At 41.8% G+C, this 25,851-nt stretch overlaps 1 protein-coding gene across 1 annotated transcript in view; it reads left to right on the plus strand.

Annotated features, from left to right (window-relative positions):
* Positions 1-25,851, plus strand: part of col24a1 (collagen type XXIV alpha 1 chain) — a 151,252-nt gene that overhangs the window by 94,233 nt on the left and 31,168 nt on the right. The window contains exons 25-36 of the mRNA XM_080430719.1: positions 4,937-4,990; positions 6,697-6,750; positions 9,020-9,073; positions 10,117-10,170; positions 13,530-13,583; positions 14,056-14,100; positions 16,680-16,724; positions 19,600-19,653; positions 21,088-21,141; positions 21,365-21,418; positions 21,871-21,924; positions 23,070-23,123. Coding sequence (XP_080286845.1) covers positions 4,937-4,990; positions 6,697-6,750; positions 9,020-9,073; positions 10,117-10,170; positions 13,530-13,583; positions 14,056-14,100; positions 16,680-16,724; positions 19,600-19,653; positions 21,088-21,141; positions 21,365-21,418; positions 21,871-21,924; positions 23,070-23,123 — 630 coding nt within the window. The remainder of the gene's footprint in view (positions 1-4,936; positions 4,991-6,696; positions 6,751-9,019; positions 9,074-10,116; positions 10,171-13,529; positions 13,584-14,055; positions 14,101-16,679; positions 16,725-19,599; positions 19,654-21,087; positions 21,142-21,364; positions 21,419-21,870; positions 21,925-23,069; positions 23,124-25,851) is intronic.

A 25,851-nucleotide genomic window follows, 5' to 3' on the forward strand; every position in this document is an offset into this window, starting at 1 on the left:
TGTGTGTGTGTGTGTGTGTGTGTGTGTGTGTGTGTGTGTGTGTGTGTGTGTGTGTGTGTGTGTGTGTGTGTGTGTGTGTGTGTGTGTGTGTGTGTGTGTGGGAGAGGGAGAGAGAGAGGGGCAGCATCAAAGGCCACAGGACAGACAGACACATTTAAATGAGAGCGTCATTCCTTATGTATTCCTTCCCTCATCATCTGTAAGGTTAATGGTTAGATCAGCCCTCTTGGCTCAGCTTTGTAACCCACACCGTGACGTGTGCCTGAGCCCCTGAGAAAGCCCGATCACAGCTGAAATGCTAAAAGCCCTCTTGTCTGAAGAGGCCCTGTCATATGGAAAGCCCCATGGACCCATTTCCTACTGTTAACTGGTACAGAATGCCTTGTTGTCCCACTTTATGCCCCAATTAAGGGATTTGGAGTAGATGAGGAGACAGTGTTCCCATGCCTGCAGGCTGCATCCTCTCATAGCCACTCTGCTACAGCACTAAGCCGTAGTAGCTCAGCTGCCCTGCTTACACACTGGATAATCGTGTTACGGTGTTGATACATGGGCAACATTTTGTTTTGTTATCTCCGCCAGGCGCGAACAGCTGGGGGGGTGCAGGGATTATGTTTGCAACCCTGTACGTCTGTTTGTGTCTGTGTTTCTGTGAGCAGCTAATTTCGGGCACCGCTGAACCCATTGGCTAGAAACTTTGCACGTACATTCCCAGTTTTTTTTTTATCGGCCTCATGGTGGTGCTATAACAGGCCACTTCACGTTTTGAAGAAAATGCTAAATGGCGGAAAATCTAGTCAGGCGGAAATGGGCTGGAAATTTTGATTGTATGACCTATGATTCAAGGCCAAAACTTGATACATGATGATGTGTGCTGATTTGTGTGACCAAGATTTTTCTGATTTGATTCTGATTACCTATGATTCGCTTCCAAAGTTTGCGGGAGGGGCCTGTTTAGCAATATGCCACAAATATTAATCACATATTTAAGGGCCTGGGCCTCTAATCAAATCCAGAGCCAAAAGTGATTTCACGTACACCCATAGGGGTGCCACAAATGCTACAAATGTCACTGTTTGTTGCTGTAACATGATTTTCGTCCCCACCAAATTTGGCACAAATGGTCTCTTGAGACAATGACCGTCGAACAGGGTTTTGATACTGTTGCCTACCCAAATTGTAATCACACGTTGAGGGGCCTCCAAAACCGTTTTCACTTCTGCCCTTAGGGGGCGCCACAAACAGTTGCACCGTACAAAATATACAGTATTTCCCTCTATTTCCCCCTGCAACTTGCGAATAGAATAGAAACTCTCTGTAGTTATTCTGGGGGTCTCTCTATCGCCTTTCTCTGTCACTCATGTCTTCACTCTGTTTCATTCTTTCTCACAGTCTGCCTGCCTTCTCTATCTCTCACAGACTGCCAGGGTTTTATCACATAGTAGTACGCACAAGAATTGTCTGATGCAACCACCCAGACAGACAGACAGACAGACAGACAGACAGACAGACAGACAGACAGACAGACAGACAGACAGACACGTACACACTATTTCCTATTCTTAGACCTGCATAGGTTGATATACAGTACTGCAACATAAATAATTAAAATAAATATTGAAAAGTCATCAACTGTAACATGCTGAACAGAACACCACATTGCAATTCATTCAGTCAATGGGCCTGGGGAAAAAACTACTAAGCAACTCAACCTGGGACACAACTGCGTGAATGTAACATTTACGAAGCATAGACTATAGTATGAACAGTAAAGTCCACCTTTCAGTGCTAAAGCGATGCCAGTGAATTTCTTCATGTCAACTGCAGTATCATTTACAGGTAATTAGGCCTAATGACAGCAACGCAGTGAAACAGCAAAGACAATACAAGTGATGAATAAGTAAATAAACTAAGGTTCCTAACATGACCTTAATGTTTATTCTTCATCTAGTGATGTCAGCCTCAGCATCAATTGCAAGTCCACTTTGCGTGTCAGTTATTGAGTTTCTGAGGTACTTTACTGTATGTCTTTAAATAACGTGAATTTAATCAACCCAAATTCAATTCAATCAATTCAATTTAATCAATTCAATTTTATTATAGTATCAAACCTCAACAAGTTGTGTCAAGATGCTACATGTAGACTCAATGTTTCCCATGGCCAGGAAAAACTCCCCTTTAGCGGGAAGAAACCTGGAGCAGAACCAGGCCCTGGGCGCGTGGCCATCTGCAACAACTGTGTTGGGTTGAAAGAGAGAGAAGGGTGAGGGAGAGACACAGAGATGCATATAATAACAACTTTTATCATATGGAACAGAGCAATATACAATGAAATTAGCAGTGTCCTCAAGGCAGTTTTTATAAAGTTGAGTAATTTATAGAAATTATAAAACAGAATTATACTAGTGAAAGACATTCACTAGTAACCAAGCACCCCGCATCAGCCCCCCCCCCCCACCCACACACACACACATACACACATACAAATACGATAATCCATACAGTGATCATTTAAAGTCCACGATTGATTTTTTTTATAGCAATGTACAATGTATAATAATAACAACAGCCGTATTCCATGGATGGTTGATTTTTCTTCATCTTTATGATACCGGTTACTTAATGTCACTTGTAAAGAATTGTGGACAGCACAACCAATCGATTTGAAATGTGAGATAGGAACAATAAGGTTGCTGCCGGGTGTGTACTGGCGTACAGCTGGCTTTTGCAAAGATATGATGCGGCCATACAGAGAAAATTAATTATGAAAGTACTGCATTTAAAAAAAACAGCAAGACGTTATTTATAAATACAGTACTGTGCCACCGAATCCCAGAAAACTGTCATGAGATCTTTATTAAATACAATATATATAACTTTCTCAGCATATCTCTCTCCAAGGATGAAATACAGCAGTACTAATTTGCCTTCATATGCAGAGACAGCCACTGTCTGACCACACTGGGTTTTGTGGTCAGCCAAAAGTGGAACCACAGCTTGAACACCCAATCTACAAACCGATTGGGTTGACAATCTGAGTTATTACCAAAACACTGAGTGTTTATTCAGGATGTTGTGATGGCTCAGTGCAGTCCTGGAAGCTAGCAGTAGTGAGCAAATGCCCAGTAATGCAAGCTACTTACTCGCCAAGTTGTGGGTTTGAATCCAGCTCTACGTCATTGACTGTCTCCTTTCCATCTTTCCTGTCATTCAGCTAACCTTAAATTTGTATATATGTACTATATATATATATATATATATGTATGTATATATATATTTTATGTTCACCTGGTCACCGATAAGCTTTACTGCTGGTTAGACACTTTAGATCCCCACTATAGTGGCTGGCACTGGGCCAAACCACAGACCCTCTCCTAGACATCTGATCTGGAAGTGGTTAAGCTCCTGTGATAACTCTCATATTTACATTAGCGTGCATTTTCTTCAGAAGCACTCCTGTACTGGAAGTGGCACGGTGTGAAGTTAGTTGGATCCGAAGCCATCATTCAAGTGAGTTTTGTCATTGCAGTGAGGCCATAATATTTACCAGTGACTGACACAATTGTCAGGCAAAATGTATCATTCTTATTGTGAGTATCGCTTGGCAATGACAATTGGTTTTGAGGAGGTGAAAACGTAAATCACTTGAGGCTGGAAAAAGTTTCAGACTCTTCAATGTTACAATCCTTTCTCATATTTCAGCTTTGGTTTAATCCTGTTTGAGAAGAGTAGATTTTGGATACTGTATCATCTTGATACCTCCTCCTCTTTTGGACAGACTTGGAGACCTTTCAGGATTCACAACTGGATAGTGTTATTTCAACTGGTAATAGTTTAATTGCAATAAAGCTGCAGAGTGCATGTATATATTGGCATGGATGCCACATCTGATGCATTCGTTTTAGTTTTATTTAAACCTGGCAACTATTTCCTATACTTCTACTACACTACATCTCAGAGCAAATATTGTACTTTTTACTCCACTTCAATAATTTGACATTTTAGATTTGATATCTCTTGAGATTTACATACAACGAATTAACAATTAAGCCCTATTTTAAAAATGTATTCAAATATAGCAGATCTACGAGCTAACATATCGCAACGCGTTGGCTGAAAATCTTGTCAGGCAGAAAGGGGCGTGGCCTATATGGGGAGTTGCGCCATGAGCCAAGGAATCAAAGGGGTGAAAAGATTTTGACTGTTTGACCTACGGTTCAAGAGTTACAGGACAAAACTTGAAGGGCCCTGTTATAGCACCACCATGAGGCTGATTTTAATAGGTTCTTCGTTGGCCTACTGGGAGTGTGCGTGCAAAGTTGTTCCTTGAGAGGGAGTGTGCGTGCAAAGTGTTCCTTGAGGGGGTTCCAAATGGACCTTTACAGGTCTGTAGCTATGAGAGTGTGCAAATGGAACCAAATGGACCCTTACCATTTGCTTCCATTTGTACACTCTCAGAGTTACGCATGTCTTCTCTGATAGAACCACTGCTCCTGTTCAACTCTCCATCCTCTCCTCTCTTTTCTTCCTCCCTCTTTTCTATCCTTTTCATTTCCTCTCCTCCTCACCCTATCCCTCACTTTTCTCACTCCCTTCCCCCCTAAAGGTCTATTTATGCTTTGCGCAACAAAGTGTTGACCCATGCGTTGCTTGCAGGAGAGGAAATTGATGTAAAAACAAATGCATTTTCTTCACGTTTGCCAGAAATGTGCCTTCTTCTCCTTTCCTCCTCTTCTCCTCTTCTCTCTTGTGTGTGTGTGTGTGTGTGTGTGTGTGTGTGTGTGTGTGTGTGTGTGTGTGTGTGTGTGTGTGTGTGTGTGTGTGTGTGCGTGTGCGCGTGTGCGTGTGTGAAGAAGTCAGTTTACTGTACATGTGTGAAGGTGTCTCATTGAAGAATTTCAGAAGTCATTCTCTCCTCTTGTCTCCTCTCTTCTAGGGTCCAGCAGGCCTGATTGGGATAGCCGGTGTGATAGGAGTACCTGGTGAAAAGGTAAGGAGTTTTGCTGTTTCCCTTCCATTAGGTTGTCAGTCAACATCAGCCAGCGGCCCATGAGTGGCAGACCCCTGTAATTAGGCCCGTGTTAAACAGCCATGACCGGAGGCCCCACAGGGCCCAACACACACACTTAGACAAACACTCAACGCTTTCGCTTCCACATCAATAACAATATTGTCAAGCCCATGTGACGTTTAGTGGCTCTTCCCCCATGCAAGGGACAACATAATGACCTTGTACCACTGCTCATGATGGCTGTCCATAGATGTGTCAAGCAGAATATACTGTATAGTTAATGTATACACACACACTCCTTTTCCCTCTCTCTTACACACGCTCAGAAACACACATTTATAAACACATGCACTCACACACACATACAGGTGCATATATTAATACGGTACTGTAAGTGAGTTATTCTAAGTGCCAGTAGAGTATTTTGGAGCTCTTTTCGGGAGTTCTTTTCTGTCCATATTCAACCTCACGTTGCAACTTTAAAGGAGTAGTTCACCCAAAATATGACTTGTTTTCTATCAATTACACACCCCATGAAGCATTGAATTCATGGAGATTTTTTAGTTTTTGTCATTCCTAAGCCAATCATTTGATTACGGCGGAAAGATGTTAATGAATCCAGTAGGAGACTTAAAGGAGACTCTTTGAGTCTCCTACCGGAGAGACCGCCGGTCATCAAATTATCGGCTTACGAATGCGACAAAAACAAAAAAATGAACATGAATTCAAGGCTTCATGAGGTGTGTAATTGATAGAAAATAAGTAATTTTTTGGGTGAACTACTCCTTTAAGCTCAACAGAGAGCGCTTGAGGTTTCCCTGTGTCCTGCTTGATGGACCATTGACTGAAACGCTTTTACCGGCTGGGTTGTTGATTGTTGACAGGAGCTCCAAAGGGATGTACACTTTTCCCTCCTCCTTTCTCCACTTTTTCCCCTTCTTCTTCCTACCCAGAAGCCCCCTGTGTGTCAGGACACGTTCTAGTGATGGGAAGGCATTTGCCTGTGTGTCTGTCAGACCGCCTGCTCCTCCTCCTCACATTATGCTCCAGCTCCTGGGTTAATCTGTCAGCAGCACCAGCCGTGCTGTCACGGCCTACAAATTCCTTTTACGTCACACGTATTTCATCCGATTTCGCGCCGATCTTATATAAACTGATGTCTCCACTACTGTAGAGCAGTGCAACTACTTTGTCTGACCGTTTTAATCACCATGTTCCGGGGAGCAAGCAGGGTGCTTGTACAGTGCATTCAGTACATTCATGAACGCAGCACAGATCAAGGGTAGGGCGATTAAAGTAATGCAGTGGGGATAGAGGGGATTGCGAGGAGACCCAGGCAGCTGTGCGACTCACCAAGTGCAACCGCTCATTTTAACATATACAACACGATGCGAACGACTGGGTTTCAAAGTACCTGTTTGCATTACATATCCACCAGCTGCCTCTCTCACATTCGGCGTGTGTTAAAGGAGTAGCTCCTCTAGTTTCATGGCTGCTTTTAAGAGAACTGTTTGCAGTGTTCTATGAGGGGTTTGATGTGTCATGGTTTCAGGTCATGGTTTTAACGATCTCTTCCGCTGTCATGCCCTTGCTCTCTCTCTCTCTCTCTCTCTCTCTCTCTCTCTCTCTCTCTCTCTCTCTCTCTCTCTCTCTCTCTCTCTCTCTCTCTCTGCTTGGTTTCCCAGGGAGATCGAGGGCCAGGAGGCCCGCTGGGTCCTCCTGGGGAGACCGGGCCAAGGGTAAGTAGTACTGCTGATGGCGTACTGTATGTCTAGTGGACACCAGAGCACTCACACACAACGTATGCCACTAATATCAGCGGCAGCCTCAGGGGTGTGACCTGTCGTCCTGAATGGACAATCTGGACAACCTTCAGACCGCTTGAAATGGCAACTTTGCAGATACAATTAAGGCTGGCCATGACATTTGAACCCGATTAAGCAGCAAACAGCAGAAATGTTGAAGTTTGGGTTCATGTATCATATATGATAGTAGCTAGCTAAAACTGTTGAATGGGGACTCACTCCCACATGTTTGGATGCAGGCCAATAAGTAATCAAGGGTGCTGACATTGCTTCTGTTTGATCAAAAACCCGAACTGGTACGAGTCTATGATCTCCCGATATGACATAATGTCTGTGTTTAGGTGGTGCGTTGTTTGGCATTAGGGCCATATGACCAGGGCTGTGGACGAATATTTAATCCAAAACAGATCCAACAGTGTAATGTAATCTAGTGATGCTGATGTTCTTGTACTGATAATCTGGAGAGGGAGTCTGGTGTGCATCCTTTACTGGCCCTAGGCCTGCATCACAAAGTGCCAGTGAGGGCTGCAGAACCAAGGAGCTTACTCTGTAAAATCCTGAAGTGTTAATAGAACTCTGAGAGTCTACACATTGATAAAAAAAAAAAAAAAAAGATTTCACTGTGTAGTCCCTCATTTCAACTTTTGACTGGGGAGCACTACATCCATTGTTGCTTCAGTTTGGTCATCAGTTTGGGTATCTCACTGTGCTAGTGAGTCATATTTGTTTATGTTGCTGTGTCAGAGCAAGTAAAATTACAAACTTCGCTTCCTTCTCTGTCCACCAACTCCTTGCCTATTATCTGTCTGAGAGCATTTCCAAAGTTTTGCTTACGGTATGTAATATTGTGAGCTTGATAAATAACTTCATGGTTACACAATAATAGACTAAGGAGGATATGGCAAATTTGGCTAGATTAGCCAACCCAACGTTCTATACAATTTCTTGACATGTAGAGGTAGATCTCCCAGAGAGTGTAGCAGCATCACTACGTTGTTTCTAGCGGAATGGAGTGATGCTGCTGCTGTGCCTGGAAAATGAGACTGGCCCACATCCCTCGTTGGCCCAGGGCCTTGGATTAACTCCAGGTCTGTGGCTTTGGGCGCTAGCCCTGACCTAGCTGGCTGGCAGACTTTGCCAGCAGCCTGACTTATTGGCTGGCTGGCTGACTGACTGATAGACTGGATGAATGTTTGGCTGACTGGCTGAATAGCTGGCTCAATGGCTCACTACTGCATTTGTGCGTACAGTATGAGTGTGGAATCGTGTTTGGCCGCACGCGCTCACACTGACTGCTTATGTAAGCACTTATAGCTGTCTAGGCAAACCAGTTTGTCCAGTATAGTCACTTTAAAGAGGAGAGGTACAGTCAGCAATATGAAGGGCTTAAGGGATGTTTCAGTGCAGATGACAGTTTTACAATGATTTTGTAAAGTCCTGTTATTTTTCCAGGATAACTGTTACCCAGGGATTAGAATCAATTCCAAAACATTCATCTTGCTTACAGAGAAAGTTCGGGTGTGCCTGCATGGTGGCTCAGGCCTTTAGTGCACGGACCACATGCTTTTTGTGAGTCACAAGGACCCGAGTTCGGAGCTGACTCCCGTTGTGTCGCATGTGTCCCTTCTCTCTGACCTCGGTTTCCTGACTCTCTATTCTATATCTACTATCTAATAAATCAAAAATTGCCAAAAGAAAAAGGAAAATAAGAAAAAAAGAAAGAATGAATGTAAAGTGAATGGAGATGCATCCTAGATGAGTGGTGGATTTTTTTTATTACATTTTTTGGAGCGGTAAATCAGACTGCTGTGATTTTTACCCGTTCTAATGCTTAATTTATGCTGAAAAAAAGCAGATCTACAAGCTGATCACTTGCAGAGATGCGACACGTTGACAGCTTGAATCTGCTTTTTTCAGCACAAGACACCGTAGAGGAAGTATAAGGAAGTATAAATGTGGCTTAAAGCAGGTTTGATTTGTCACAAATCAGTGGTCTGAACAGGCTTAACAGTTTAACAGGAATTATGTAGGAGAGATGCAAAGAGCAGTAGGGACTACTCTATCAAGTCTACTATTGTAACTTGCACAGTACACTAACTAACAGACAGCACTTAGTGAACATTTGTTTGATCTTGTCCTAACCTTACTATCTAATAGTCTGCCCTGTTTGTTTGCTCTGTTTTTTGTTTTTTGTTTTTACAAGGGCTATCCAGGCTTGCCAGGAAGTCCTGGGGACATCGGCCTGCAAGGTGCACCTGTAAGTACCATACCAGGAACTACATGTTGAAAAGCAGTTTGTACTAAGAGTATACGGTATGTTAAACCTGGATGAGTGATTGAGAAATAAATACCCCAAAATGGCCCAAACGTCTCCACATCTTTATGCCTGTTATCCTCACGCTACATGTCTTTGCAGAGGGATTGACCTGTCTTGTCAGCTCCCTCTCTGTTTGAGATCAAGCCATATAAACATTAGAACTTAATGGACTGAGACGATTAGATCCATTGCCTCTCATCTTTCCTTCTCTGTGTCTTGGCTGGCTCTCATAAACACTTTAATTGTAACATTAACATTTAATACTTAGATCGAGGTGGAGGAGTCCACTCTTGGTTCTTTGCTGTTGTAAACACTTTAAAGGGGGGAGATTTGATACACCGATTTGACCATTTCCCACGTTATAGTCTAGACTTGTGTAAATAGTATATCTTTACAGGCTGATTGTTCAGCACTTCTGTCTGAATTGTATTCACTGTGTCCATTTGAGTAATCTTGGTGGATTGGAGAGATATGAGATTGCAAGATGAGTCTCTTTTGTATCTAATTTATAGGGTTGAGTTCATTTACTTAGTACAGGTTACTTTGATGCCTCATGCCCTAGAATACCTAGATAAACATAATAAGATGTGCTTGTCACACTAACTCTGAAACATGCAGATTGGCACGATACTACTTCTGTATTAGGCACCTTATTTGAATGCTAGCTGCTAGTCCATGTTGGGCAACGAACAGGCACTTTCACAGCCACCATTGAAACAGATTTGTTTTAAATTATACTGTATACACCAGCACAGATTTTGCTGATGATGTGAACATCTCTCACACCTCCTACTTCACATTTTCTCTCCCTGCTCCCAATCTTTCATTCCCCTGTCCTCATCCCTACCTCGTTTCTCCATGTCCTCTCTCCCTCTTTGTCTATAACTCTTGGACTATTCTCTCTCTCTCTCTCTCTCTCTCTCTCTCTCTCTCTCTCTCTCTCTCTCTCTCTCTCTCTCTGCATATCTGTCTGTCTCGCTCAGGGTCCTCAAGGACAGAGAGGCACTCCAGGGATTGCTGGACCAAAGGGCAGAAGGGTAAGATTTCCCCAATTGGAGCATCTCTACTACCGCTCCTCATGTAATTAGGCCTGTGCGCTCAGATGGATGACAGGATCCTAAAAAACGTGACGTGATGCGTTACATTTCTTAGCATAATTTAGGCTTATGACTGGCTGACCACAAAAACCTTGACTCATGAAACTTTTCATGATCTGTCTCACGTCACCAGTTCTTCTTTACACACCAGAGCTAAAGACACATGTTTTTCTATTCCACTAGGGCCATGATCCTTTACAGATGATTACACAGCTGTTTATTGAGCCCTGTAACATGAATCACAGACCGGAGGATGCTAACGGTACTGTAATGTCAAACTAGTGAGACACCGTGTGGCAGAAGGAAGAATGACAACATTCTGACTATGAAGCTACAGCAGGCTAATACTGTACTGGGCAATCAAATTTCATTCACAAACACTGTTGAGTGCAGAGCGTTGAAGCAAGTGTACCGCAACTAAGCATAAATCAGGTTTACATCTCAGTGTTTCAACTGGATGACCTTTAGAGCCTTTTGAGATTTGCCCAACTCGTACAGATGAGCAGATTTTGCCTGCATTAAAATCTCTTTTCCATTTTGGTTTGAAAGACTTAACATCCTGTGCTTTTCAGCAACAAAAAATGTATAGAATAACAAATGAGTACCATCAACATTTAGATTTGCCCTGGGAGGAACCCATACTCTTGGCACGGCATTCATCATCGCGGCCAGTCGTTGTGATTTATTGGCGCGGCGATGCACGTTTTCTTCTCATGAATTCTTGCACCTTTCAAGAGGTGACGGATGACTTCCCCTTTACTGCCCCTACCCTACGTCAGCACATTCCGCGGATGTCTGTGTCCGCCTCTCTGGTGCCAGGGTTGGGTTGGCAGAGCAAATGTTGACACTCCTGTGCCAGTGTGTCAACCAGTGCCAGGTCTAGAGCTTTCCAGGTGATTACTTGTCCATCTCAGAGGATGGTAGAAAGATGGGGGAAAGCACCGGCAGGTGATACATAGTGCTCAAAGGCATCATGCATGGCATCGCCGCACTGTGCCATTTCTTATTGATCTCACAACGTCTTCTGCCGTTTCTCCCGTTCATCGTCTCATCACTACTTTCCACCCATGAAGCATGTAACATTACCAGACGAATTCCCCTCTACACAGTATAATCTCAAAACACATGGCAGCACTTAACATGTCACTGCCTGCGTGTTGTTTACTGTAATCTATACATATGTCAGTTTGTGGTTGCATTTCCTGTTTTATCAAGGTATGTTTATGTTTATGCCTATCCCTATATCCATATTGAATGGGCCAACAATGAGCATCTGCACTCGATCTGCATTGTCACGGCATACAGTATATATGTACTCTGGTATGTGCCAGAGATAACAATTCTAAAACCCATCACTTAGAGGTAAATAACAGGGAAGTTCAATACCTAGACTCCCCTATTCGCTGTTGTTTTTGGAACAGCTGTGTGATGTAAACACTGCGGTTTGTCTATAATGGATGATTGCATCCTGTATTCGGAGACTTAAATTGCTTCACCATGCCAGTCCTGAGGGCAATTGCTAACTGGTTGTTATCTTAACCCTGCTTATCTTTCTTTCTCTTACCACTTAACCCTTTGGGCTATAAAAGAAATCCTGAAAATGCCCTGATAGTGATACAATATGTGACTCACACCTGCACTAGTGCTGAAAGCTGTGGGGCAACATTGTAGGGAAGTGGAAAGTGCATTTTTTGGATAGTTTAGGAATAGTTTAGAATCCCAGAATATGGTTTTATCTCTCACGTCAGCTCTGATTTGTTGTCAGTCAGAGCTGGGGAAGGCATTTTTACGACCAAACATGTTGTGTAAACTTAAACTTAACTTGCTCCAAAAATGTCATCCTCTGGTGAACAGTCCTGTAATTATGTGACATGATTATGTGCATTTTGTACTACTTGCAGATAAGGCATCATAAAAAAAGCAATCTTTTCTTCTTGTGTCGGTTAACCTCATACATTTATAGGTCTTTGCATCTTTGTTGATGAAACTACTGTGTTTATCTTAAACACGTAGAATCTCTCAACAGATGCCTGTAAACTATGCTGTTCAAGTCAACAGTAGAACTGAGAGAGGATCACACTTGAGCTCACAGTGATGGACAGCTACAAATGAGCATTATTCACTTCCAAAACAAGATCTCGAGTTGCTTCAAGGCGACGAGAAATACTAGTAGAAAGTACTTAAGAAAGGGACAGAGAAAGAGAATGCTTTCTCTCTTTCTCTTTCCACTTCCTTGCACCTCTCTCCTTTTTGAGCAGGATTTGGAGAACGGTTCGTGTTACAGTGACCTGGAAGCTTAGAGCAGGCAGGGAGGTTTGGTAGACAGGGAAACCTGATTAAAAGCTGACGGCACAGTCGAAATAGGGCCAGCAACGCAGATAAGAAAGCCATCAAACAGAAATGTAAAGCGGCGATAGGAGATGGAAACAAGAGATACGGCAAAGAGGGAAATGACAAGGTAGAAGAGAATGAAAGGAGGGCAGGGTTTTTATTTACAGATCCTTATCCATCTACCTGTGTGGTGTTGCTGCAAGGGACGATCCCCTTGAAATGTTTATGGGGGTGCCAATCTTTATCATATGGGCCAGGAAATCCCCCAGGGAGACAGAATGTGGAGACAATAATATTGTTGATGTTATTACAGTATTTATGTGTTCCAGCAGTGGAAAGTAACTAAGTATATTTACTCAGGTACCGTACTCAAGTACAATTTTTAGGTACTTTTACTTAACTTGAGTATGCCAATTTTTCAGGATTTTATACTTCTACTCCACTACATCTCAAATACAAATATTGTGTGTGTGTGTGTATATATATATATATATATATATATATATATATATATATATATATATATATATATATATATATATATATATATATATATATGTATATATGTATGTATATATATATATACGTATATATAATATAGCAGATCTACATCACAATGTGTTGCATTATGATGCGTTGTGAGCTATATGTACTGTAGATCTGCTATTTTTGCAAAGGTTGGACAAATTTGAATATACATTTTACTTTTACTTCGGTATTGGAAGTATATTCTGATGACAATACTTTTGTACTAAAACATCTGAGTACTTCTTCCACAGTATCTACGTCTTCTGTGTGTTTGGATATTCATTTGTATTTGGTGTTGCTTGCTCCGCTTTTATTCTTTTGAGACTCTCGTGTGTTGTGGCTCATACAGTGTTTTACCAAAGGAGATGGTAAGAAGTTGAGAGTTTTATTAGTTTCCATTGGTTCTGTGAGGTAGTAATTATTCTGTTTTTGTCTCATAGGGACCTCGAGGTCCAGATGGCCCACTGGGAGAACTAGGCCCTGAAGGCATCAAGGTAAACACCCACCCATGCACGCACGCACACACTCGCACGCACGCGCACACACACACACACACACACACACACACACACACACACACACACACACACACACACACACACACACACACACACACACACACACACACACACACACACACACACACACACACACACACACACACTCGTGCATGCACTCTCGCGCACACACACACACACATTGAGGAAATTATCACCTTTTAATTCGCATTGCTCATTGTGTATATGTGTAAAGGAGCAAACATTTAGCATTGAAAGCAGTCCATGCTATTGTATAAACCGATGATGAAAAATTGTGTACATGCCAATGGCAACTGCTTGGCTTGAGAGCTTAGAGATCATTAACTAAATAATAGCAACTAACTGAATATCACAGTTTATTTACTCACTCTTTATAGGGAGAAAATCGTATTCCAACACCCTAAAATGTGTTTTATTTTCTTTGCAGGGAGAAAGGGGTGATAACGGAAAAAAAGGGGAACCAGGATTAACAGTGAGTAATCTGTAAATTAACGTTTTGTTAACTGGTATCTCAGCTGTACAAACTAGTATGGAGTGAGTATGAGTAACATACGCATGACACTGGTTGTGAACCTTGACTTGAACCAATGTACAGTATGTGTGCACGCTTGCTAAATAGGTATGTCAGGTTGTCAGTTACTTGTCAGTAAATGTATATGTTTCACGTTCTCTCTGGTTCATCTCTGGGTCAACTCCTCAAGCTCCGAGACATGACGAGACATTTTGACCAGTACATTTATTTATCCAAAGCCTACCCTAATTAGTGTCCTTAAAACCTGCTGGCATCGTCCACCAGAACCCCACATCTTATGCACTTTGAGCCACTGCCATGGAAAATGAATTACCCCACATTTTCTTCCACGTGTTCCCTCGGCTTCAAGCTTAGCCTTCGGCTTCTATAAATGCAGGTTTAAAGTGTTGTTAATATCTGCCAGGGAGCTCAGTGGACCTTTAATTAGCTCTTATTTGCAGTGTGCCATTCTCTCAGGGGGTCTGTATCAGGTTATACTCAACTCAGTTAATGTGTACCTGTGCCAGCGTCCAGTGACGAAACCTGAGCTAAGTCAATAAAGTAGTTGTGGGATGAACATGAAACCCACTCTGTGTTTTAACTGTACCTAATCTGTAGCATTTTATTGGGAAGGAAATGAACCACTTAAACCCCACTGTATATACTTTGTTGATCGGAGTGTGTTCAAGCCTCTATACTTGGTCCACTCACAACGCGTTGCAACACAACACGTGTATACTTGCGAGCTAGTAGATCTGGTATTTTTGCCGAATGTTCACCTCAGAATAGGGTTGCTAGGGTTCATGCGGTTAAATACAACTTCAGATTTGTGAGTGTTAATTGCACATGCTATGTATGTAAGTGGGTTTTATTCAAGTGCAACCTCCATAAATTGACGAAGGGCATGGCACCTTTTTGTGTTTGTAATCGACATGCGATGATAGCAGATACTATAATAGATACATAAATTGATTTTCCTAATGCATAGTGATCCCAAGCATGACCATTATTGAACAGGTGTGTAGGAGCAGACAACCAGTGCAACATGTAACAAAAAAAAGGAAGTCCCGCACACTGTCTTCACTTACAGCATTAGTTTATTACAACATTTCGGTCTAAACGACCTTCATCAGGTATCAGGGTCACATAAGCAACAGACACGTATATATAGAAGCACTCAAGAGAGGCGAGGTCCAATCAGGGACCCACGCCAGTCTGTTACCATGGAGAGAGGATGGCCCATACAGGTAGTAAAGGTGGTATTTTTCGAATCCATAGTAAGTATAAAAAACTTGACAAAAATAAATTTTAGTAGTCAATGAAATAGATGTTGGAAATACATTGAAAAATGTTATATATATATAAATGTATATAAATGCACAAGGGTAAGGTGTACTGAGGCACAGCAGAAAAACACTTCACAATTTTTTGTGCTAGTTGAAGGAGGCATAATCTCCAAAAAAGTTGTGTTCTGACCAAAACTTACAAGTCATGGGGTCTGACCTAAAAGTACAACACAGGGACATCACACAAGGTCAATATAAAAAGCAAGGCCTGTTGAGCAAGGATAAATAAACAACAGGGAAAAAAGCAGCATTACAGGATGTATCAAGAATGAAATAATGAAATAATGAAGTATCACAACATCACATTTAATAATAATTTGTCATTTAGGCCTTTTGGGGCTAAGGTGTTGAGGGTGAAAATCCAATATGCTTCCCTTCTCTTTAAAAGAAGGTTGTAGTCACCCCTTCTAGGTGGCAGTGAGAGATTTTTGAATCTAACCCATGAAATGTGTCACATGTCATCCACCTCGCTATTGTCTTTCCTGTCTCTCCACAGCACTGTTGAAATAAATCTGAAATCCCTTGAAAATTATCTTTAAAAAGTAGTTTTTTCTGGCGTCCGGGTGGCGCAGGGGTAAAGTTCCTGCCAACCACCACGGAGACTAGAGATTTGAATCCTTCACAATGCATCTGGCTTGGCTGGGTATTCCAACGAACCCAATTGGCCGCGTTCATGGGAAAGGAAACCGGTTTCTGACGCTGCACTAGTGACTCCTGCAGGTTGCATGGTCAGAGTGCCTGTTTAGTGGGGAGTTGAACTGAGAAGAATAGCATGTTCCTCTGCATGTGCATGTGCATCCTCTTGGTGAAACTCCTCACTGTCAGGTGAAAAAGGTGGACTGGCAGTGTCACGTGTATCGATGGAGACACATACTTGCCTATACCCTTCCTAACTAACCAACCAGTAGGGGTCAGCAGCGACAAGGGACTTACAGTACATGGGATTTGGGAATTGGCATAACGACTAAGTCATGCCTAAAAAGACAAACAAAAAAACTGAATAGAACAATTTCCTCATGAATCTGTTTCGCTATTCTACTTTACCAAATTACGTTGAGATTTGTGTCTTTATAAAATAAACAGCAGACACTTGGGCCATTGGGCAGCAATGTTGCACAAAAGGTTCAAATGTGCAAGTACACTGTAATCAGTGGTTCTGAAACTCAAAGTGTCTTTTGATGTGTTTCCTTGCAGGGCAAGGCTGGCGGTCCAGGAGAGAGAGGTCTTCCTGGGAAATCTGTGAGTTCTATGTACCTTTAATGTATTTTTCCACTCCATCACCCTCTCAAAGCTTTAATTGCCATGTTCGAGGCATGACGTAAAGACTGCTCAAAAGACATCATTACATTACATTACATTACAGTCATTTAGCAGACGCTTTTATCCAAAGCGACTTACAATAAGTGTATTCAACATAGGTAGGGAACGAAAACTACTAATCACCAGAAGTCTTTAGTGCATTTTCTGCATAAACAAGCAACCAAGAGTATACCTAGCGCTAAGGTAAAAGTGCAATATATCAGCTACCTATTTCCTTAAACAGATGAGACATCACTATGGCTACAGAAGCCAACAAAATGCTCAGGCTGATTAAACATTTCCATGTCTTCTTTTTATTTGTAACGTTACCTACTTATTATGAAAACCATGACATGACATGAGGGCTGTTGTGCCAGTTAATGCAACCAAGAGGATTGTTATAAAAACTGCCACGGTCATAAAACTGTGTGTGTGTGTGTGTGTGTGTGTGTGTGTGTGTGTGTGTGTGTGTGTGTGTGTGTGTGTGTGTGTGTGTGTGTGTGTGTGTGTGTGTGTGTGTGTGTGTGTGTGTGTGTGTGTGTGTGTGTGTGTGCACGCGCGTTCTTGCGTGTGTATGTGTGTGTTAATAAGGTAGTATAATGTTATGATTTATTTATTTTGGAGAATGCCACATACTGAAATGTTTCAGTTGGCTCTTCCGTATACCAAAAGGCTAAGTAACAGATCATAGGGCAATGATGCACAATTACGGGAATTGTAACCAATGGGTTTATTTCCTATACATGTGTTCCTTACGTACCGCTGTTTCCACATTGGTTCTGTCATGTGTACTGATACTCATCCTTGCTGATGGTATTATTATCTAGATTTCCCAAAAAGGTAGTTTTGTATTATAACCTTTACTTCCTACCATTTGGCTTTTATCTGTTTTTGCCATTGGATAATGATAGATTGTTTTGAAATGCTCTTCAGCTATGAAAGGATAAAATAATAGTCTGATAGATGGAATAAACAGGAATAAGTGGGATTACCAGGAATGAGCCCCATTTAGAGAATGGCTTGCATGCTCAATGGATGTTGCATTCAGTTATTTGGCTTGTCCTGCGTTCAATTGATAAACGAGCTGTTTTCTGCTTTCTCGAGTCACACATTGGCTTAATACTTGACAGATAGCGTTGTTTGTAATTATTCTTGACACGGGCATGAATGTCTTCATGTATTCTCTCACTCAAGTACTCACACACACCCCCACGGCCACACATATGCAGGCACTCACAGCACACTTGCATACTCACACTCTAGTACGAGTACATACACGCCCCGGTGAGCGTCTCACTACAGCCATTTGAATAGGGCGAGGTCGCAGTACATCTGATCTCACACACTCACAGGTCACTATGTCAGCAAACAACTGTTTGGACCTGAAGTTCAAGGACAAGAGTTACTGCTCCACTGACATGACTTTGACCCTCTACCTCTGCTGGAATTCTTACCAATGAGATCTGATGCTTACAGGATGATATATTAAGTATAATGAAGGAAGAGTACCTCCTCCCTTCTGTCATTATCCTTTTAACGCTGACCTACTGTATGTATTGAAAGGCCTGATTTGCACCAGCAGGAAAGAGCGTTTCCTTCACCTTTGTCTTCCTTTGGAGTCATAGCGCCATCTTGTGACTGGTCCAAGAAAGAAAAAAAAAAAGATGGTGCCCCCCTCTCTCACACTATTCAGTATCAAGCTGTGGGCGGTTTAATTTTGTGGTTAAGCTGTGGGTAACTGAAGTCTTTATGAATTCATGAGTGGAGACAGAAAGAGTGATCTCATTCCCTCCAAGATCATGTTATTGAAAGTAGTCACTCATTCCTCCTCAGTATTATTGGCTTCTCTGGTTGATACTGTTTGGCAGTGATTATACCATGCTCACAGAATATTGAATTACATCACTTTTTTTGTAATTTGTATAAATCCTCTGCTCTCTTACAAGATTTTCCAGACCCTTTATGCAGTATATGCCCTATGAGAATTTATAGTGACCTCCCTTCAACTATCGTGTTCTCAATTCAGTCATTTTCATATGTTCTTTGTTCTGGCTACACCACCTATTATATTGTAATGTTTTCCAATTGAACATGCTGACTCATCTCTGACAAATGTTTTAAAACTTGAAACCCACACTCCAATGTATTAATTTTCTTCCACAGTTTTTGGCCAATGTGTTTAGTGCTATAGTGGCTACTTCTTTATCTGAGTTAGTGAACAGACTCATCCAAAGAATCTGAGAATGTCAGTTTGTCTCTGACAAAGCCGTATTGTCTAAACTTGGCAACGCGTTGCTTGGACAGGATACAACAAAGCATATTTATTGTAAGGCAAAGACAGTCGTTATTCCTGCACATCTAAGACTTTCAACATTGGCTTTCTGCAATCTTATTGCTCCATTCAGATCAAGATCAAACACACTCCCTATTGACAGTACTGTTCTCTGTTTGTGCCTTGCAGTTAAGGTGGTAGTACTGATGATGATGATGATGAAGATGAGGTGAAGATCCTTCATTTAGAATGATCTAGGATATTGTAGCCTATTTGTTGTTGTTGTGTTTTTGTGTGTAACATTAAATTAACAACATTAGGAGAGGCTTGATAGCCGAATGGTTAGGTCGCATTCCACATGGGTGCAATGCTTTGATCAGCGAGTCCCTGGTTTGATTCCCAGCCGGCCAGACCATTTGCTGAATGTCATCCCCCTGCTCTCGCCACATTCCCTGTCTTTCTGCATTGCCTGTCAATAAAGGATAAAAATGCCCCCCAAAAAACAACACTAAACTAACGGTGATCTGATATTTTCTTTTCCAGGGTAAAGCAGGGACTCCAGGCAGTACAGGGGAGATGGGACCCCACGGTGAACCAGTAAGCACGCAAACTTCCAACGTCACAACACCGTTGTTTAGGAAAACTATCACACAAACGGGATAAACAGCACAGTCTTACAATTACCATTTGCTAGGTGTCACACTGGAAGGCTTCTGTGGAAGGCAGCATGTTCAGGATCAATTGTTTGATGTCTCAAGGTGGAAGGAATGGGCAGCGTACTGATGCAGATAGGTCAATAGATAGACTTGTATTGATCCCTGTGAGGAAATTCAGGCGTCGTAGCAACACAGCACAGTAAGCTAAGTACAGGATTGATACTGTACTGGTAAGAATAGAGAAATACTGTACAACTAAGTAAATTAAAAATAAAACAGAGATACAAAATAAAAATAAGAATAGTTAAAGTCTGTCCCAGCCATCTTGGTCTGACTGGTTTAGCATAATGTATAAACTATTAATAATGTACAATCTTATCACCAATAATATGAACATACATCTATCATCCATTAGATTAATGGATATATGGATGATAGATATAGGTACTGTGCCAGTGCCAGCTAGCCTACATTGTGCTAATATGGATAGTATATGTACAGTCTATCAACAGTGAATACAATGAGCAAATAAATGTACAATATATCAGCAGTGAAACATATACACAGTTATCCTAAGCAGACACCTGTTATGATATTTTAGTGTACATCCCTGTTAGTCCATCCATTTACAAATGTGCCTGCCAGTGTAAGACAGGAGTCAATAATCCAAGACCAGAACCGTATGGGGGCGTGGTTATGGAACTTGATGACTACTGATAAGAAAGTGATTTATTGTCTGACAAACAGACAGATGACTAGTTGTCCAGACAGTGAAATAATAAGTATTTCCTTCTGTCTGTCTGTCTGTCTGTCTGTCTGTCTGTCTGTCTGTCTGTCTGTCTGTCTCTTCATGCATGCTTTGTTCATATTTGTTTTCTGCCTCCTCCATCCCCCCCCCTGCACTGTAATGATTATACATACACACACACAAATACTGTATGCAACATGCAGTATGCACACGTGCACACACATGCGCACGCACGCAAGCACACACACACACACACCCCCACACACACACACACACCCCCACACACACACACACACACACACACACACACACACACACACACACACACACACACCCACACACACACACACACACACACACACACACACACACACACACACACACACACACACACACACACACACACACACACACACACACACACACACACTTATATTCATAATAATATAGATTTTCAAGATATTTTGGTTTTACTTATTTATTACATTGATATATTGATTTATTACATTGATTAATGTACAGTATCATTTGTTTATTTGTATTTTGTTCCCCGGTTAAAGAATTTAATAAAAGATAATTACTCTTCTGGAGACCTCACGCATTTTCCATTGGTTATTGATCTTTCAGGGAGCCAAGGGACCTCCGGGAGAAGCAGGACCTGATGGAGAGCAAGGGCATGAGGTAATTGACCTATTCTACTCATTTGTGAGCATTAGATTAATTGTCAAATTAAATTATAAAATGAACACAAAGTATAAGATTCCACAACACTTAAAGCATACTCTGCTCTTTAGACTAGAGTATATACGCTAAACAGTATATACTACGTACTGTATATGCTATAAGTATGTATAAATGAAGAACACTTGGAATCATTCACTCCTCTTCATTCTCACCCACCCAGGGTGCACCTGGTTCAGAGGGGGAGTCGGGCGCCATTGGAGAGCCGGGGTTAAAGGTTAGCACACCTCACCTGGAGCACCACCAGTACCTACCCCTATACCCCCCCCCTCCATCTCAGTACTACTGTCATGTGAAGTTTAGCTTCCTTGTCCCCTTCAGTAGCGTGAGGAGAAGTGCACCTATTACAGGACTGTAGCCTTGGGTCCAAAAACAACTACATGTCAATGTCAATGCTCCTTCAGGTTCAAGTACTAGTGGAGTGTGTGTGTGTGTGTGTGTGTGTGTGTGTGTGTGTGTGTGTGTGTGTGTGTGTGTGTGTGTGTGTGTGTGTGTGTGTGTGTGTGTGTGTGTGTGTGTGTGTGTGTGTGTGTGTGTGTGTGTGTGTGTGTGTGTGTGTGTGTGTGTGTGTGTGTGTGTGTGTGTGTGTGTGTGTGTTCGTGCACACGTTCATGTGTGTTGATATAATATACCTCCTGAGCAGGCCAGTATTGTGCTGTTTCTCCGTAGGGTGAAGTGGGGCCTCCGGGAGCCGAAGGGGAGCAGGGGCAGCAGGGAATGAGAGTGAGTGGCTCCGAACCGACATACTAATCCCTTCCTTGCTTGTGTTTGGGCAAATCTAATCCAGCAGTATATTTACTCTCCCTTCATTTCACTGAGGATGTGTAATCCCCAGCTTGGAGAGAGTGGAATTGTTTTTTTTAGATTGTCAATAACCTAGCTTGAAACCTCTGCCCATGACCAAATTATAATCTATGCTATAGAACAAAGTAATTATTAAAAACATCTGCTGTATATCTACATTCTAACATAGCATCCATCAAGGTAGCAAGGCCATGATATATCTTAGGGGTGTGACAGTTAATCAAACTAATCGATTGATTCGATTAAAATAGATTTTGTTGATATATTTATTTTATTATAAAAAAGTGCTTCTCGATTATACATTTTATTGAAAAAAGAAATAATAATATAATAACTAAATATCGACTGAATAATTGCGAAGATATTCGATAGTTGCAGGCCTAATACATCTGGATGTGTCCATTTCATGATGCAGTATTTGGATTTGGTCCTGTTTAATCTCACAAGACAGGTTAAGGGTTCCCAGATTGGGTCCTGTTTGACTGCCAGGAATAGACAAAGAACACATAGTGACTAAAAGAGCTTTTTGAATCTGAGCTGTACATGCTATTCGTGACTGTTTCTGTATTCGGTCTCCAGCACAAAGTGTGCCTTTTTTTGGCTTGTTTGTCTTTGTAATTGCAATAGCAGTGGGTATTCTTCAAATAATTTCATTTGTATCCGTCCAGCAAGGAAAAACACAATAATGAAAGGCCTATCTGTTCCATGGCACATGTATTAGATGAGCTGTGGTTCCATGGTCCGTCAAGAGAACAAATAAATCTTCTCCACATAGTGTACATACTAACCTAATTCTATGTTGATAAGAACCACAGAGGATATGAGGATACTGTAGTCAACATTCCTGAAGGGACATTAGCACACTTCTAATCGGAGAACTTATTGAAACAATCTGCATACTCTGGCCATTTAAAACGCCAGAATCACAACGGATATCATACTGAAAGCAAACAATTTCTCAGTTATCTGAAAAATGGATATAACATAATTTACCAGCATGATTATTAGTGTAGTGTTCATTGGATGTTGTACCAACAATTAAAAACAAGATGTGTGCCTTTTAGGGTGGTCCTGGCCCCTCTGGTGAAGACGGCTCCCAGGGGAAAGATGGACCGAAGGTGAGGACCAAAGCCTTATTTTTTCCTTCCATAAAGCAGAAATAAGGACTTTTCCACTGTTTATTTACCAATCTCAGTTACATTTTGATGCCTCTGTATGACCGATATAAACGTCACTGTCGGGCAGAAACATTGTATCTTCATATGTCATCTTTTTTTTCCCTTCAGAAATGAATACCATATGTTATACTTGTCATGCAAACGTAGCAAAAATAGCCGATTTACAAACTCACTCAATGCGTTGCAAATGCAATGCATACTGTGCTTGTAGGTCGGCTATTTTCGCCACTTTTGAAAATCTTTGCCTATAATGACGTGCCCAAAATAGGAATGCCAGGTTGAAAGTGGTTTAGTCAGAGCTTGAGAAAGCTGTGGATGTCCTGTGTTATTTCATCAGACAATAGTGGAGAGAGAATAGCGACAGGAAATTAATCTGTGTTATACAGTACGTTGTCATAACATGTTAATGGTCCCTGGATAGTGTTTAGCCCACTTTAGCCTGTATACTGGATATTCAGGACTAACATCCCATCAATGGGATTCAAACACTAATATTTGGAAATGTCTGAATTTTATGCTAGAACTATGTCATACCACTTGTGTGAAAGCTGAGATTCAACAGATTCCATTAGATGTTATGTCTCGTACCTTGTAGGAGCCCCTGAACACCATGGTGTGTCGAGTGTCATGACCTCTCCTTATTGGCAATACGAAGCTTATTACATTACAGCTCTTCTCATGCTGACGATCTCTGTCAGTGGTGGATAAAGTACTCAACCCCAGTACTTGAGTCAAAGTATAGATAGATACCTGGTCAAATACTGTATTAAACGCCATTTAAACTGAGCGCGATAACCATAACTATGAATATGTTGTTTTCAAAATGGATCACTTTCAGTGTGATTTTATGAATGATAAATATTGACAGCCAATCTGAATCCATTAGAAGGACATGTGGGATGCAGTCGGTCTCACTCGTCCTCGGAAAGCCTTGACTTGAACGAAGATGAGGAGATGATTCTTAATAGCTAAAGTTAGCTGGTAGGCTAGCTGGAATTACCTGAGGTACAACTACCGGTATCTTGTCAGATTATCCATATATCCTATTGTATGCGTCTTTTAGCACCACTGTCTCTCTCGCTCTCTCTCCCCCTCCGTGCGGGCTCTGACACAGGCTCACACAGATGGGCTGAACTGCACAGCATGTGTTTGGTACCACTGTTTACTGAACTTAGCATTCATCAGTGGGGACACTCACATAATCATCGTTATAGTTATGATTACAGTCATAGTTGTCATGCTTTACTCAACTACAAAGAAAAGTTGCATTTGGTTCCATTTGTACACTCTCAGAGTAACAGACCTTTAAGTGTCCATTTGGAGAGTTTTGAATGGTCAAAATCTAAAAGGTGGCTCTCCACCAGACAGACTACTTCAGACTACTACAGACTGACAGTCGGGTCCTACGTTGGATTTTCAGGTGTCCAAAAGTTCTGGTCGCCACACCGCACAAACTATTGCAAACGGTCGTCCTACGACACTTTGTTGTGCGCATACAGCAGAGGAAATCGGATGAAATAACTCTCTTTACCAGGAGGTGGCAGTAGTCTGCAGGAGCCTGCAGTCCTCAGAGAAGCTGAGGCAGCTTGGACAAAAACACAGGGCATTTTTTGCGCTAATCGTAGTATTTTTCCTTTGCTTTGCTTTGGAGTTGATCGGTATAGGAGTTGAGAATATGGTATCTAGTTCAAATGTGCAACGGGCAATGTCTCTGGCTTATCTAGGCTTGCTCCTGCACCAGAAGCAGACGAGAGGGAAGAAACTAACACTGATTTGCTCTGGCCAAACAAGCTAAACAGCCAACCAGGGAGCTCTATACGGAGCCTTTACCCTCTCTCTCTCCCCCCTCTCCACCACCCTGCTACTACCGACGGGCAGTAGCTGGTGGTAGCTTTTGGCACTACAGCTTACGACCCAACATGACAGCGTGCACACCGCCGCCCATTCAACAATGTGCGGTAGCTCTCCACCGACGTCAGTGCGGTGGAGAGCTACCTTTAATGTCTCAATAGAAGAGCAGGGAGACCAAATACAACCACCCCAATTGTATAACTCTGCTGTCCGGCAGAAACCAGCTAACTCCAAAATGTTCATTTTTCAGGAAATGAAAAAAAGTGGAGTTAGGAGGTTTTCTTCATCATTGATAAGAACAGCTGAATGGACCTCCAAGCTCACAATGAGGTTGGAGGTAAAAAGGGGGTGGAGCCTAGAGTCAACAAAACCGGAGTTAGCTGGTTTAGCAGAAAGTTTGACGATCCAATGGAGTTAGCTGGTTTTGCCAGAAGCGCTTTTTAATGCTTTTCATTGGTTCAATATTTTTTTTGCCAACACACAGACGTAAAGGGTGTTCAATGGCCCTGAGTTGGTTTCTGCCGGACAGCAACGATAAGTTATATTGTATTAACAGACTCTACCATAGAGGACAAAATAACATTTTATTCACTAAGAACATTACATAATAGAGCTTTAAATGGGGCTTAAGTGGATACATTTTGGGTCTCTGTCCCTTTCTAGAAACATTCCAAGTCAAAAGTATTTAACTTTGAAATGTAGTTGAGTGAAAGTCATAAGCTTCCAAAAGAATAAATACTCAAGTAAAATACAGATGCTAAAAAAATGTACTCAAGTACAATGCTCAAGTAAATGTATTAGTTACAGTCCACCACTG

Source organism: Gymnoscopelus braueri (genome assembly GCF_963280865.1).
Source record: "Gymnoscopelus braueri genome assembly, chromosome: 6".
Classification (NCBI taxonomy): domain Eukaryota; kingdom Metazoa; phylum Chordata; class Actinopteri; order Myctophiformes; family Myctophidae; genus Gymnoscopelus; species Gymnoscopelus braueri.